The sequence below is a fragment of the Argopecten irradians genome, chromosome 15 (assembly GCF_041381155.1).
Source record: "Argopecten irradians isolate NY chromosome 15, Ai_NY, whole genome shotgun sequence".
NCBI classification, from domain to species: Eukaryota; Metazoa; Mollusca; class Bivalvia; order Pectinida; family Pectinidae; genus Argopecten; species Argopecten irradians.
The window spans coordinates 32,573,061-32,590,251 of record NC_091148.1 but is presented as its reverse complement, the minus strand read 5'-3'; the positions used below and the strand labels follow the sequence as shown (position 1 = coordinate 32,590,251).

Sequence of the window (17,191 nt, the reverse complement as noted above, 5' to 3'; positions counted from 1 at the left end):
ATTGTACGATGCATTGAAAACTTTGGTCAACTTAATATCCTTATTCTGCATGATTTTAACACATTTATTCACTATCCAGTGTTTGAATATTGCCTATTTTGTATTGATATTTCATAAACCGGTACCCGCAACTTTCATTTTCTACACAGTTTATACAGTGTGGTCTCGTTATCAATAGATAGTAGTGTGACATACCAAGTTAACAGTCATGACATGATGATTAGTAACGTATTAACTTGTTCACCCCTATAGAATCGTTTGAACTCTTCTTATTCAAAGGTTGGGACAGTCCATTATTAAATATTGGGGGTAAATGAGTTCACGGTAGGCTAATAACCTTTGCTCTGATACCCGGTGTCTGGGTAAAAGTCTACGTGAAAAAGAATGTTCAGGTAAATGTTTGATAAAATATGATTGATTTCATGTTTTTATTTGTAATATTTGGGAGATAAAATTGTTCTGTAATGTTATGAATATGTACAGTAAAATTCGAAAACACTTTTAGTTAATGATTTTAATTCTGAAGCATTTTGTCATAACCATCAAAGCAAATTATCGGAAATATATATGATACTATATTATATATGCATGTTTATATATATTTATCTTTATTATCTATCAGTATTAGGCTAAAACCCCTAAGTGCCAACAAATGATTATACAATACAGACATAACAATTCCGAATGGTACTTAAAAAAAAGTGCAAAAATATTATGAAACAGACTTATCTGAAAAAAGTACACAGCTTGTGACAGGAGACTGAACTTCATAGTTTAACTTCTACAAACTAAAGCTTCAAGAATTGAATGAAAAACTAAAATCAGCGAAAGGAAGCATACATTTAAAATATATTGATTATCAAACAATATTGTGTTTCTAACAACTCCGAACAAATACCGTCAAGGGATAGATATCATTTTCGGCCGTTTTACGGCCACTTTAGTGATAAGCAAATATTTTGCATGAAAATGCCAATATACCATAGGGTCAGCTGCATATTATATGCTTATCAGATTACGGACTTTTTTCTGGGTTCATGGTAATTTCAGAGGTTAAAGTTCAAAGGGTGAAAATTCACATTTTCATTGGTTAAATCTTAATTAATTAAATATTAAAATAGCGATATTTTTGTAGTTATTGCATGTAAATCTTGGGTTTGTGAAGTTCAATTCAAAACACTGGTAAAAAAGTCACGAAATAAGTCCCATTCATTATATTTAAGCATTAAAAACTTTAATATTTTTGCTGAAAACTAAGACTTTTTCAATTATTTGATAGCTCGAAATTGGTGTTTACTACAGTATATGACTCTCGATATCTCCTGCTTAGATTATTACATTCCAAGATCACATTGGCTAGGTCACATGCATAACTTATATACTATTAATGGTATCATCTGCACTACCCATTTATGCTTGTTTTATGAACTAATTTCAAGCACCACCATCACTAAAGGTAGAATGTTAGAAGTGTGCCTGATGACCCACCTGAATGATAGTAAAAGGCGGAAAGTATGATGTTACGCTCGTAAATACATGACGTCACAATCAATACTTACAAACAAGGACAGATAACTGTAATATTCTGCATAGCCGTCCAAAACGGTATACTTAAAAGATTTTCAACTACTAGCTTGTATAATTTAACGTTTTTCCTATTCAGAATTCTTACTTTCACCTTTCCCGTTATCGATTCCTGTTTTAGACCAACCTATCTCTAAGACGTTTCTGTATCCTCGGTAAACATTTCGTTCATATACTGAGATCAAAGTTTCTCTGTGTTGTTTATCATACATTTATTTGCGAGTTCATCGTATTATGTTAAATTCGAAGTGTTTTTTTTTTTATTTTTGTACACGTATAGGCTATAACTAACAAATTAACAGCAGTTGCTTCGAGTATACAAACTCTCGTTCACAGGCTAAAACATTTTCTCACAAATCTTATCCATTTTTTTAAACTTTTGAACGCCATTATATACAGTGTATTCACTCTTCCGTGCACACACACGCTGCATTTATTAAAAAATAATCTATAATTAAGAACCCATGTCAGTAACCATTGAAATTTAGATGGGAAATAAAATCTGGTCTAAAACATGCTTAAACATTAATGTAACATCATGAAACACATTTTAGTTAAAAGCAGCAATTTTATGATATTTTTGTTTTCATGGCAACGACAATATTTTCCTAGCAACCTATTTCATGAATAGTTGCAAAATTAATTAGAATAAGGCATATTTAACGGGAAAATATGCAAATAGAAGTTTTCAAATTGCTTTCTGAACATGCTTTTGACCAGAATTTTTGACTTTCCATATCAACCTCAATGGTTACTTACATGGGCTCTTAATTGGCAGGGGCCATTGTTTTGATAATCAGATTTTGATGTCTTTAAATTATAATACAAAGAACGTGGAATGGGGAATAGTTCAAGAGTAAAAAGGACTTATCTACGAAAACATAATTTGACATATCTATATTGTTCTAATCCTCTTATGATCGTTGAAGAGATTGATAATTTATCGAAATATACAATTACAATATCACACACATCTTTAATCTTTGTTATATACTTCAACAGCGAGGAGGGTTACGTTGCGGGAAAACATGAAAACATCCTCCGACATCCAGGTTTCTTGTCACACCCTTCCAAATCCGGGTATCTTGTCACACTCTTCCACATTCAACAACAATGGTAAGTACAATGTACTGTCAATATAAATTTGTCTTCCATTTTGTTCATATTCAGCACTGTACTGATGCATTAGTGTTGCTATATTACAAGTTTCTGAACAGGAGCAACTGTACATTTGGAGTTATAATTGCCACACTGGAGTCCTCCAAATTTATTCATAGGCTTCAGACAGCTGAAACAGAAAGTATGTTTACATGCTGGATTACGACAATCCATTGTCTTACATCCGCCGGTGTGTTCGATGAGCAGTTTACAGTTTGGACATGCGCGAACCTTTGGTACATTGGATATGTTACTGTATTTCATTTTGACGCGCTCGCAGTTATCAAGAGTGTGTTGGGCAATGTTGATGTTATTTTTTTCACAATTGTGACCTGCATCCCAAGGTAAAACACATTCCCAGCAGAAGGAGTACATGGATTTTCCGTCTCTTTTACAATAGACACACTCCACTTGTTTATTGTCTGGGCTCAGTCTTGTACAATGGATCCCACAGGTAGGACATTGTCTTATATCATTGTTATAATCGATGGCAACTTTTGTCATTTTCCTGGAGAAAAATACAGATTCGTCATCGGTCATATCAGCTTTCTTGGATATCTCTGGAAATTCCCAAACTTCATCACATTCCATACACTTGATCGACAGATCACAGCTATTGAGCTTGTATAAGCAATATCTATACAGGTTTTCTGGGGCTAAAACCAAAGAAAGAAAAACCATGATTAAAACCAGGCTGTATTATACACGTCATAACACAATGGTTTCATTATAGGTTAGGAGTGATAATAGACATATTTGCATACGAACCCTGTTCATCATATCTTATTTGCGGCATGTTCAAAACAGATTTTGACATGCTGTCGTCCGTCATTTACACGACATTTGACTCCGTCTGCCATCATGACTTAATTTTGACATAGCCTCCGTTTGTCAATACTTACTCCCTATATTCGTTTACAATTACATTTTGAAATGACCTCCATCTGGCCATGCTTCTTGTCAATAACAGCTTTTGACACAATCCCCGCCCGACATTACTTACTTGCTGCATGTCCACAACTCATTCTGATACGATCCCCGTCCGCCAAATCACCGTCAAACATGTCTTCCTTGCTTGTCCTCTCTCCGATTGGCACTCGTCTATCTTTTCTGATGATCATGATTTCAGTAACGCCATCAGTTCGGAATTCCTTTTCATCATTCCGTAGTATTGTTGTATCTTTGATGACTTCAATTTCGTCAGTTTTTATTCCGAGTGACTTTGAAACAGTTGACTTGACCTCACGAACAGTCCTTGGTCCATCGGCCTGTGACACCTGATAATATATTTTCTTGTATTAAAATATTCAGTATACTATCATAGCGAAATTTCGTACGTTTATTGCTCTGGCATGATTGTTTATAATTTACCTGTGAATGTTTTGATAGTTAATTATTCAGATCTTTATATCTACCTTATGTCCTTATCTTTGTGGGATTACCGCCAATTAATATGACGCTCAATTCTTCACGTGTCAATCAAAGTGTGTATACTGTCGATATCGCTACCTGAGGCGTTGGTGTCATTAAGGCTTGGAAAGTCTTTTTATATATATTGTGTCCTGCTAATTCAACCAATACCAACGGTCCGAAAACAACCAACAATCAATCAACAATCATACACAACACAAAAATTCTTATGAAAATACCTTCTTTAACGGTTGCTATAACAGTGGACCCCTGGTATATTCAAATGCTTGAATAATACTTCAAATAAACCGGATCGTGACACAAGAACACCATGGAAAACATAACAGGAAAATAGTCAATGACTTAGTATTCCTTTAAGACATAGAATTACCCAGACCCTTGGTTGACTGCACGTGCATTTGGATTTCAATAGAGCCCGGGTCCAGCCATTGGCCGACATAAAGATGTAGATTTATTATGTACATGTATTAGAGTCCCGTGTAAATACGACAGCTAATTGATATTATATGGAATACATTTTATACAATGCGCTCAAATTTATGATATTATCAATGTTTTTTTCTGCAATATAATTTCATAACTATATTTTTGAAACCATCAATTATCCCCCAGGCCTCTCATATACTCACATGCTAATACCATTCGGACTAAATATTTTTTATTTCGATTTTATTGTGATGTCTAATACAAGTTAAACATTTCTTTCCCTCGTTTTTTATTACTACGTCTAATACTAGTAAGTAAGCATTTTCCCTTACGCCTGGTCTGTTGGTACTCACGTCTATGGTACAGATAGAGATACCTGTCACTCTGCGGTATGTAAATATATAATATCCTGGAAACACAAAATTGAAATGAAATATCAATAACTATTGTTAAAATTGATTTGTCATTATATTTACATTCCATGTTGCATTCGCCTATATAACACTAGTAAACCAAATTGTAGTATATGAGAGTATGTCTGCAATTTACAGTGATGAGGTCTCTGTGTAGGAATACAAACAATGTAAACAAACATGGCCGCCAGTAAACAATAAACAAAGCTAGTAGCCTATCATCACATAGGATTTGTATTCGAAATAATTAAACTTTAAATTAAAAATGTTAGCATTAAGTAATGAAATTAAAATGAAAATCAAGACGAAAACATTTAAAATTGCAGTAATTACTATTTGGACGCTTTCCAAATACCAAATTAATTAAAACGTCATAAAAACATCGTCCAGCGTCTTAGAACGTCGTCTGCTACTGTGTCCGGAACACTGGAGGAAATTAAAAACTAGTCTACTTTGATTGGAAAACACAAGGAAAAATACAGCATGGGGCTTGAGTTGAGAGTTTTTCAAGGTACAATGTACCTGGCATGGTAAGCTTTTGACTGTTTGAAGTAGAATTACACCGTGTAATTTCGAGATAAACTCAGCTTAAACTGATGGAATGTTCAACTTGATTTAAGAACAATCACATCGTTTGAGCTTTACACAGCATAAAAATGTACTCAGCAATAGTGACGTGCCTTCCGAAAACAGAAATTAAATTGTAGTGTTTGTGAATTTTGATGATTAAAGGGGGATAACCCTTACTGAGTACACTAGACTCTACATCACTGCGAACGTCTTGGGGGAGGCGCTCGGAATGGTATTATGCCGAAGCTAGGCTAGACCGAAGAAAAACGACGACAGTACTAATGAGAACCAACTTTATCCAAAGAACTCATTGATTAATATCGACAGATATCTGACAGACTGATAGAAACATAAAGATTCATAAAAGCGAAACCAGGCACACTCAATATCCTACAAAACTATCATAGAAAAGTCAGATTTAAATAAGATTGCATCTTACCTTTCTAGTGGCTCAAAATCCCATTATCCTACGTCAAAAAATATGTGGTTTAAATAAATCACTTTGTCTCTCGCGGAATAGAATTCCATCATCAGATAAAAATCACCTCAGCAGCGTCCTTCTCCAAGCGCTGATTCGGAACCACATCACTACTAGAGAAGGGTATCTACATTGCGCGATATTAACTGTCACATCAAGAGTTAAAATGTTTGAATATTATAAAAGTGTATTTTATTTTGTAGATTTTTTAGGTATTATTGCTAAAATATAAAGTTTGATGTGGTATAAAATGCATTTTTGATTACTTTATTTATGATACCATGGGGAACTATATTATATCTGGAAAATATCCGCTGTTCCGGTATTTGTACCTGCTGACGTCAGCGATGTGACGAGCGGCAAATTTAAATGCATTATTAACGACGTTTCTTCAAAAAATAGTTGAATGTAAATATAAGCAATAAACAGTTACCAAATTGTAGTATATAGTCAATATGAATACAATTTGGGTGACAGATAAATAATCATGTCGCCCTAACGGGCGACATTCAATTTATCTGTCACCCAAATTGTATTCATATTGACTATATACTACAATTTGGTAACTGTTTATTGCTTAAATATATGTATGTCAAAACCAACATTATACAAGTTAAATAAGTTGTTGATGTGCCATCCAAATATATTCATATATTTTGCAATAATAAGTCAATTACTCTTGCACAGACAAAAACATATTTTCAAAGGAAAGTTTCAATAACTTAAAATCTTATTTGCTATCAAATGAAGATCATATTGGGAAATATCGGATGAAGTAGCAGAAAAAAATCAAGATTATTGCAACATGAAATAATTAACATTATTCTTTGGCATTCAGTTTAAACAACATTGAAGATATTGTTGGTTCACTCTTTGAGTAAGAGATCATAAGTAATACACGAGTAAGCAAAACACAGTTTTAAGTTGTTACATACTATCGTATGAATACAAACACCAATGTGCCCCTTGCTCAAACACTATGAATATCGACCAGTGTTTGACCAATTGTGATTATTTAATTATTATCTTTTCATCTTATTTTACTGATGTTTTCTTGCAAACTTTGTAGATTTAAAACAAAATATTTAAATTCAACATGATCAAAGATTTGCCGACATTGCCTATCTGTATGAAAAAATAACTACGTTGCGTTGTAAATAGTAGGAGATAAAGCAAGCATGTCTTTTTAATTACGTACCAAACAGGCGCCAAAATGATTCAAACTGAAAAAATAGCAATAAATATCAAAGTTATTAATGTGCAGACTTTACACGCTATACCACACTACATTTACATTTGATGACTTGGTCTGAGGTCGGTGTAATATTATGTTGAACCAATCATATCAATTTAAATATTTAATGAATCAGAAGATAGTTATAACCCAATGGAATAGATGTATAGTCCTAACATAGGTGTTATATGTCTTATAACAAAGAGAATTTAACGCTAAAGGGAAGCATAATGAAAGGTACATGTTCAGCATTGCTCTGCAGTAGTTAAAATAACTACATGTAACGTTTTATTGTTGAAGTTATTCTCATAGTTATACCATATAAATTATACACAGTGTACGTATACTTACCATGACTGTAAATTTCCGCTGTATTAAGATATGGCCGACTATCCTGTACTGTTCAATTATTTATCATAGCTCTATATAGATTGTAACATTCACGGGATGACTCGCAATTCATTATCAGCGGTATTCTTTTTAATTCTACATGTATATCGATATCATTTATCTATTTATTTATTTAATTAAATGAATGTCCTGATAACAGCAAATATCAATAATTACGGCCTTCCGTGTAAGTGTTGGTGTGTGAAGCATGCGGTGCGCATTTTGGGAGACTGTTGTATATTCGTGTTGTTTTCTCGTAATTGTCCTTACTAAAGGTACCGCAGAATCAAACCAAAAATAGATTTCTGGAAACCCCCGGAAATCGCCTTATGGGGATAAAACTTTATAGAGAGGTGAATGTTTCGGAGCCTGTTGATTGGGTATTAATGGCGCACCAGTTTCGAATGTTTAATGTGTGGGTAGGGCATTATATGTAGATGTTAAATATTTAAAGAATTTTTTAAGTCTGTTTCTGATAGGGTAGATAATCAAGATAGTAATTTCATGATAATTTTGGTCAAATTTTAAGCGGAATTCAACGAATGATGGAACCCCCGTCATAAAAGTTCAGCAACATGGTACTTTTTTACCATTTTTTATTCACAGTTGTGTTAGATGACCCTCATCAAAATTAGCCATAAATGACCTGATTTAAAAACTTCACTTAACCTGGACAGTGGCAAAACATTGTCGTCTAGGGAAAATCATTTGGTTCTGCGGTCTCTATAGCATAATCCAACTGTATTATGTCACCAAAGACATCACCGGATATATAAATCTGTAATCGTTATTTTATATACTAATCCGCAAAATCGCTCACACTCCATTTTTAGTTTTTGTTTTCGACTTATCTCCAATTTGGAATAACCCACCAAGTACCCATCATGTGATTCATAAGAAGGATAAGCAAATATCAAACTACTACCACATACATTTAATTAACTTCTGATTACATTATTTCGTCCTGTCTGAGGATATTTAATTTTATGTACGGACAATACTAAATTAATATACAGAAAATGACTCCGAAATATTTACCTTTGTTACACTTTTAACTCTCCGTTGTATGAAGATATGATATTGTATTGTTTACTTGTTATCATGCTCCGATACAAATATCTTTATTGTATTTATACAACTGACGTCATAATTCGCGGAATTGATTATCAACATTAACATTAACATTCAACAAGAAATACTAAGTACATTGTATATGTATAATACATTCAAAAATCAACCCTGCTTCTACGCATCGGGGAAACACTCTACTGTTCCATGGGAAACTTATTTTGTATTTGGATTCTTGGCCATGATTTGAACACAGAGCAAATATTTATCACGTATGTTCCTTCAAACGGCATTTTCTATGTAAAAAAAGTTTGACGAGCGTAAAGAGCGTAGACATAATACGAACATACCACAGTCTCCCAAAACATACCCGCACTCACCACGGGGAACGCATCACACACAGTTAACTTATGGGAGTCCTCGGGAATTTTTGAATTTAGCTTAAACAATTTTTATTTATTGTGAGTAAATGATTTAAAATTACAATGCAATAATTCATATTTTGAATTTAGTTTAAACAATATTTTACTCATTGAAAGTGAGTACCATTGCTAAAAATATAGCAATGACGTTGATGAACAAGTCACCAAGACCAATTCGGTAACGAACAATGCCAAAACATCTTACAGATTTTTGTCGTGTTGTGATCTATAATTTTACGTTAAATTATAGGTAAAGGCGTATAAAAATGTTAAACTATAAGTGATTTTCATATTAAGAAAGTATATGTTTCTTGCACTGACTAAGTAATCAATTGACATTATCTTATACTTTTCATTTGTTCAATTGTGGATACGCAAATTCAAAATTTTTTTTCTTCTTCTCATATTTGCGGTAAATTTCATCTTAAATAGGGGAGGAAATATAGTGTACTTGTAAGAGTTATATCCCTTCAGTGGAATTCTTTAATAAAGAAGGTGGGTTGTTAGTTTGAAGACGCCATAACGGTTAGTGTTGTTTGTACTGATGGAATGCGATTTGATCCGGTTTGATTAAATCCAGACATGTAATTCGGTCGTACGTCTACCCAGTTCGCTGCTATAATTATTAGGTGGTAACTACGTCTTGTAGACAGAACAAGAACAACACTAATTTCAATTGGTATATTTGAAATTCCTTATAGAAAAAGTACAATGTAGGTACTATAATTATAATATGTACGATATACCTATACCGATACATCCAGTGATTATGACGTCATCATTTGACGTGAGTTTCGTGACGTCATAAACACCGGAAGGTGGGACTAATCGACGGTAAATTGTACTTTACCCAGGTCGTTTTGGGATCTCGAAACTTCCGTATTGTCCGGTAGCCTGGTTATTTGTGCGGAGCATTATTTCATTGCTGAAGCACCTTCGCACTGGATGAAGACTACACTAAGATTTTAAATCCTTTTTAGGTCACTACAAGTGTAACTGTTATGGGGGGGGGGGGGGGGGGGGGTATGAGTAACGTAGAAGCATAGGTCAACCTTGTGTTTGACTAATTATATACATTGAATATTTATTAACAACAAGTTGTGAATTATAAGGAGAACTTGTGCTATTCATGCTTATTAATTCGAACTTTATATAATGAAGTTTCTATCGTCTTGATTGACAGTGGTCATTTTTTTGATAATCATAATTCAGTTTTTTAACGTCTTTAAAGTTTAATACAAAGAATGTGGATGGGGAATAGTTAAGGAGTCAAAACGATTAATCTAGAAAAATATAATATGACATATCATAATTGTTCTAATCCTCTGATGATCATTGAAGAGATTGCTAATTTCCCCAAATATACAGTGTAATATATCACACACAACTTAGTTCACTTCAACAGCGAGAAGGGTTTGTGGCGGTAATACATGAAAACATCCTCCTACACGGTATCTTGTCACATCCCCCACATTCAACAATATTGGTAAGTACAATGCACTTTGTAATAATAAACGTGTCTTCTATTTTGGTCACATTCCGTTCTATACTGATTTAGCGTTGCTATATACAGGAGCAATTGCACATTTGGATTCAAAATTACCAAACTGCAGTCTTCCATATCCCTTCTTAGGCTTCAGACAGCTGAAGCAAAAAGTATGTGCGACATTTCGGATTGCGACAACTCATTGTCTTACATCCGCCGTTATGTTCGATTAAAGTTTTACATTCTGGACATGCTCGAACCTTTGGTACATTAGATATGTTAATGAATTGCATTGTGACGCGCTCGCAGTTATCAAGAGTGCGTTGGGCAATTTTGATGTTATATTTTTACAATTGTGACCCGGATCCTAAGGTACAACACATTCCCAGCAGAAAATGTATTCTCTACTGTGTAGGATAGTTTTCATATTAAATCAAGTATTAAAAAGATATTCTTTTACAGAAAATATTAAATCACATGTTTATATGAAATATATGTTTTCAATAATATTAAAATTATTGTATATAATCAAATAAAGATTAATGTCACATGGAGTAACTTAGATGAAATCATTGCAAAATGAAAAACGTAAATATGAATCGCATCACATGTACAGTAAAACACGGTTATATCGTATCTCTGTGGCCCAAAGAAATCACTTCGTTATAAGCATTTAAATGGCTCAACAGGGTGTCTTCGTTGTAGTTATGGATAAATTAATTCATTTATTAAAAAAAAACCAATCCATGACCTTAATGATTACTGCAAAATAAATAGTGTTTAAATTGGTACAGGTATTAAATGTAAGATTAAAGGTATTGTCATCGATGTTATTTTACAACGGGAATTGAATTAAGAAATAAATGGTGGTAAATCCATAACTACATGTATATAGTTTGATTAATGACAAATAAAGGTTTTTATTGTGTTTAAAATGCGATATTTTGATAAATCCTGTTTCGATTGTCTTGAAATGTGAAAACTTTCTGTTTTTGTTCTTTTGGTTTTCTAGAATAACTAACTAAAATAACACAACTTTTGATCTCTTTCGATTTATTTGAGGAATTTGAAGGCTTTTTAGAGAATTATTTAAGAGGCGAAATGAAATATATATCTCATATGTTAAGCAATACGTTTATGATACGTTTATGATGGATTATTTTCGGTAAGACATTAATATATAGAAATACCTCAGACGAATATTGGTTTTTTATTAACAGGTTAAAACATTTGAATATCAATGAAGAACAAAATGACAAATTAAGACGACAATTTTTTTTTTTTTCAAAAAAAATTACTTTATTCCCCAGACATGATAAACGTAGATGACTGCCAGGGTTGGGACCCTGGATTCAGCATCCGTACATAATTGTCCTCTTGCAAGAGGGCTTTCATTCAACATTCATTTCCCTATATTCTCTCTAACCTTCCAATCATTCACTTACTCTTTCTCTTTCTTTATATTATTCATTGATACATTCGTTCAGTGAATCTTTCATACTCATTTATTACTTCATTCTTAATTCATCCTCGCATTCTATAGCTAATTCCTAAATTTATCTAAAATATTCTGAACATACTTTATTGATACAATTTTCTTTTTCTTTGATTTTATAAACATTTCTAAATTACTTAGAAATAGGTATTGGACTTTCCTAAATATATGATCAACAGCAATTTCTATTTTGTTATACTTAATTTCATTTCTACATTTCCAAATGGACCATTTGAAGGACAATAATGCGGTATTGAGAAGAACTGACATATTATCTTTAGCTTGAAATCCCAAAATCACAACATCTGATGTCAGCATATCTTCATTAAATCCCGGAATGGTTTTAAATATATGTACAGAACAAATGTTTAGAATATTTCTGACAATACCACATTCAAAAAATAAATGTACAATATCTTCAGTTTGCGTTTTGCAAAAATGACACTTGCCATTCGAATTACCAAATTTACTTATTTTTGATTCTGTATATATAATGTTGTGTATACACTTCCATTGAAATTCTTTTACTTGATTTGTTGTAACGGTATTTTGTACATTTTTCCATATTAATTCCCAATTGAACTGTTTTTGAAATTCGATTTCCCATTTTAATTTGCAGATAGGATCTGCATCAGGATTTCTTTTACACGTTATCATTTTTGGTTTCAGACTTTTGTATCCTATCGGTTTGTTATCTTTCCCTATAATATTAAGATTGGCGTCTATATTAGGATAAACAAAATCTGTCGCCCCAGCATCAATTCCTTTTAGAACATTCAACCGTTGTGTCGGAAAAGCGATCTTAAACTTTGCTAGTTCAGCGATACAATTTCTTTTGTCAGTTAACATGTTATATATTTCGTAATCCTCTTTAAAATTATTTCTGCGTTCATCCCATAAATCTTGTATTGTAAAAATATTGCTTTTGAGAAAAGAAGGAAAATATATGGCTGTTTTATTATACTGGATGAAATAATTTCCAAAAATTGGCTGTTCTAGTATTTTGTTTTTGTTGAGAGTTGAGTGGCTAGATTTTTGGAAATTTGCCCATGCTTCAAGAAGATTTCTGTAGAAAAGTGGAATTTTTGATGTGTCAATAGTGCGTATGTCTGATAATTTACATAGAAAATAGGTTACTCTAAATTTTTCATCCATATAGCCTAACCAGTATTTACCTATTGCGTTCCATGTCTCAATATCACTTTGCATAATTTTATACATTGTTTTTATTTGCCTTCTGAAAATGAATTCTCTGATATTAACAATTTCTATTCCCCCGTCTTTGAACCTTTTTGATGACATATTCCTGTTGACTAAATCCCTTTTTCCCATTCTATACAAATTCCCATATCAATGAATCGATTTCTTTTATATAACGTTCTGAGATACCACGTGCTTCAATTTCATAACCTAAAGTGATATTACTAAAGACTTAATAACTAAACTCTTACCATATAGTGTTAAATTTCTACTTTTCCAAACCTGCAAGCATGATTTAATTTTTTGAATTTTTTTCTTTCCATATGGAATTGTCATCGATGACGTATCCATGATGGACTCCTAATGTTTTCACACAAGTTTTTGACCAGGATATATTTGTGTATATGGATCTTTATGCTTCCATCTGCCTAAATATATACGTGTTGTTTTATCTAAGTTAATTTTTGAACCAGAAGCTGATTTGAATATATCTAAAATATTGAATATTTCTACGATCGAATGTTCGTCCCTTACGAATAATTGTGTGTCGTCTGCAAACATGTTAAAAGTAGTTTCTTTTTCATTCGGAAGTTCAATACCTTTTACATTTTCGTTTCGCCTTATAGAGCAAGCTAATGGCTCAGCTTGTAGGATGTATAAAATCGGAGCGATTGGACAACCTTGCCTTGCTGATCTCGATATCGGGAAATATTTACTGACATACCCATTTGTTTTAATGCATGTTTTTGAATCTTTTAAAAGCATTGTTATCCAGTTTAGATATTTTGCACCAAAATTAAAGTGTTCTAGGCATCTGTTAACCCATGACCATTCTACTCTATCGAAAGCTTTAGATTGATCTAGGAAAATTATCGCTCCCTCTGATTGTTCTAAATCCGTATATTCAAAAACGTCTTGAATAAGTCTATTAGCATCTGAAATATTTCGACCAGGAACGAAACCTTTTTGATCCGAATGGATGATATGTTTTAGATACGGTTTCATTCTATTAGCCAGAAAATTTGCAATAATTTTATAATCAACGTTAAGTAAAGTTAGCGGTCTCCAATTTTGAATAAGTTCTCTTTCTCCTTTTTTATATAATAAAGTAAGCATACCTTTAGACTGAGATTCAGATAATGTATTTGAAGCAAATATTTCTGTTAAAACTTCGAAGAATTCCCCTTTTATAAGGTACCAGTATTGTTGATAGAATTCGGATATAATACCGTCTTCGCCTGGAGATTTGTTCTTTTTCATTTGACAAATGCTGTTATGTATTTCATTTTCGGTTATATCTCTTTCTAATTCGCCCCTCTGTTCATCAGTTATATTAGCATTTACATTTTCTAGAAGAGAGTTTGCTGCATCTCTATCCCAACCCTCAGAAGAAAATAACTTTTTATAAAATTTTGTTTGCTCATCTAAAATAGCAGATATTCCTTCTTTATAATTACCGTCGTCTGTTTTAATTCTGTGCCACAACTTTTCTTTTGCCTTAGTTTTTTCCAAATTTAAAAAAAAATACTTAGAAGACGTTTCATTATCTTCATAATTTTCCATTCTAGATCTTATCTTATAACCATTAATCTTGTGTTTGTAATGAGCCTTAATCTCTCTAGTTAGTAAATCGATTTGATTATTTTGATATTCTCCTATTTTAATCATTTCTTCAAGCTCCTGTTCTTTTTTCCTTATTACATCTTCTCTCTTATTTATTATCTTCGAAACGTGTATGGTTAGTTCTTTTATTTTAATTTTTGTCATTTCCCACCATTCTGTAAGTTTCCCATAGTGCACCTTTTGTGTTTTCCAGTATGACCAGAAGGTTTCGAAAAAATCTTTAAAAAATTCTGATTCTATAACTGATGCATTCATTTTCCATACGCCAGGACCAATTTTTACCTTGGCTATTTTCAATTCCGCAGTCACCATATTGTGATCACTATATATGCACGGAATTATTTTTGCATTAACCATATCATTAAACAATTCATTACCTACCAAAATATAATCTATTCTAGATCTTGATTTCCCCCTTTTAAATGTAAATTCTCTACTTTCGGGATTTCTTTCACGCCATAAATCTTTCAGTTCATATCTTTCAATAAGCTCCCTAAATTGTTGTGTGGTTAGATCATTAGTGTTTGTTGTTGGTATCCTATCATAATTATTATTTAACTTAAAATTGAAGTCACCCATAATTACACATTTTTCTCTATTTCTGTTTTCGTCAATGCTGTTCAGAAATAGTTTCCTCTCTGCACATGTGTTTGGTGCATATACATTTATAACGCTGAATAATGGAGCATCATCTTTATTGATGGAACACTCTAAAAACCTACCATCTCTGTCACGTTTTGATTCAGTGATAGAACCTTTGTGATAGACGACAAATTAAAAGTCTAACTTGAGTAAAGATTGACAGACAATGTCTACAATGAACACAAAACAACATTCTGTTTAATGAGTTGGCGATAAAGCAAGCCTGGCTATTTAAATACATACCAAACAGGCGCCAAAATGATTCAAACTAAAAAAAAGATATTTACGAAATCGTTACTACATATAGTATATTTTCATTAACCATAATCACTTTTACATATGTTAAATTGTTTAATTTATTTAGCTGACTTTCCTTTTAACACCCATGATTGAATAATTGAAACCGATGTGGGGTAGGCATCAGGTACTGACCACCGGTCGGTAGATTTGTTCCGGGTTTTCCGGCTGTCTTCCACCAACATACCTGACTCGTCCTTAAATAACCTTGGCTGGTAATAGGACGTTAAACTAATAAAACTTAAGAGATTAACATATATAATGTTGAACCAATCAATTCAATTTAAATATTTAGTCAATCATATAGTAAGAACCCTCCGGAAGATAGATGTATGCATCTTTTGTCGTTCGGTCATATACCGAAGAGGGACACAATGAAAGGCACAGTTATGCTGTATATTTATTTATTAAGATAATTATCCAATACAAATTATACTTAAAGGGACAATTCGGTCTAAGAGAACATTAAAATTTGTATATATATCGGGTAAAATCCAGTTCTAATGGAAATTAGATCAGTCGGTTTTACTGTAATATGCCTGAAAAGCCCATGGTTGTGACATGTGTGTAGATGTTTAAACTCGCTCGCTGTCCGCCATTACACATTGTGGTCGAACTTCTTGTATGCCGAACCCTGTCCCTTGCTCGTATAGTACTGCAGCTTTTGTCTAGAACTGCTCAAATCGCTCTGAGAGTAGTGTGTTTACCTTATTAGATGAATTGTCTTGCCTAAAAATCATTTTATCACCTTTTCAGTGGTTATGTAGTTTATTTGTTTAACATGCGTGACTTTGGCTCAGGTATAGGTACAGCGTCCATGTTGTACCTGCTTAATCGTATTAATCAACGATTTGATCAATCAACGATATTGATTAAAATACTAAACAATGACGTGGAACTTGTCAATATTTTATGTTATGTGTTTCATAAGAAATGTAGAACAATACATTTATGCCATATTTTGCTTCTTGCTTATGTAAAAGAATTGTACTGAGTGAATTGTCCCTTTAACATAAATTGATACGATTGTAATTATCTCTTGTACAGTTAAGAGTCATGATAAACGACCATGTTTTGTTCAATTACACAGTACATTATCATTTATAATACCTCTCTCTAAATATGTATTTATTTAGGAACAATGGCGATGCGTTATTGTCTATATATAGTTTTATTGTATTTCTGAATGGCTCATGATCACAATGCCAATGTATACCGTTATCAGAGTCTCTAATCGTTCTTGTATGAGACAAGGAAGTAATTCCAGCTGTGTG

The 17,191-nt window shown here is 32.7% G+C and overlaps 1 protein-coding gene across 1 annotated transcript; it reads right to left on the bottom strand.

Moving 5' to 3' along the window:
- Positions 1–591: 591 nt before the first annotated feature.
- On the bottom strand, positions 592–15,290 carry LOC138308787 (E3 ubiquitin-protein ligase ari-1.1-like). The gene is made up of 4 exons (XM_069249800.1): positions 15,261–15,290; positions 4,953–5,042; positions 3,746–4,019; positions 592–3,398 (listed from the first exon to the last, which is right to left on the bottom strand). The coding sequence occupies exons 1-4, from the start codon at positions 15,288–15,290 to the stop codon at positions 2,779–2,781; spliced, it is 1,014 nt and encodes a 337-aa protein (XP_069105901.1). The 3' UTR covers positions 592–2,778.
- Positions 15,291–17,191: the final 1,901 nt, after the last annotated feature.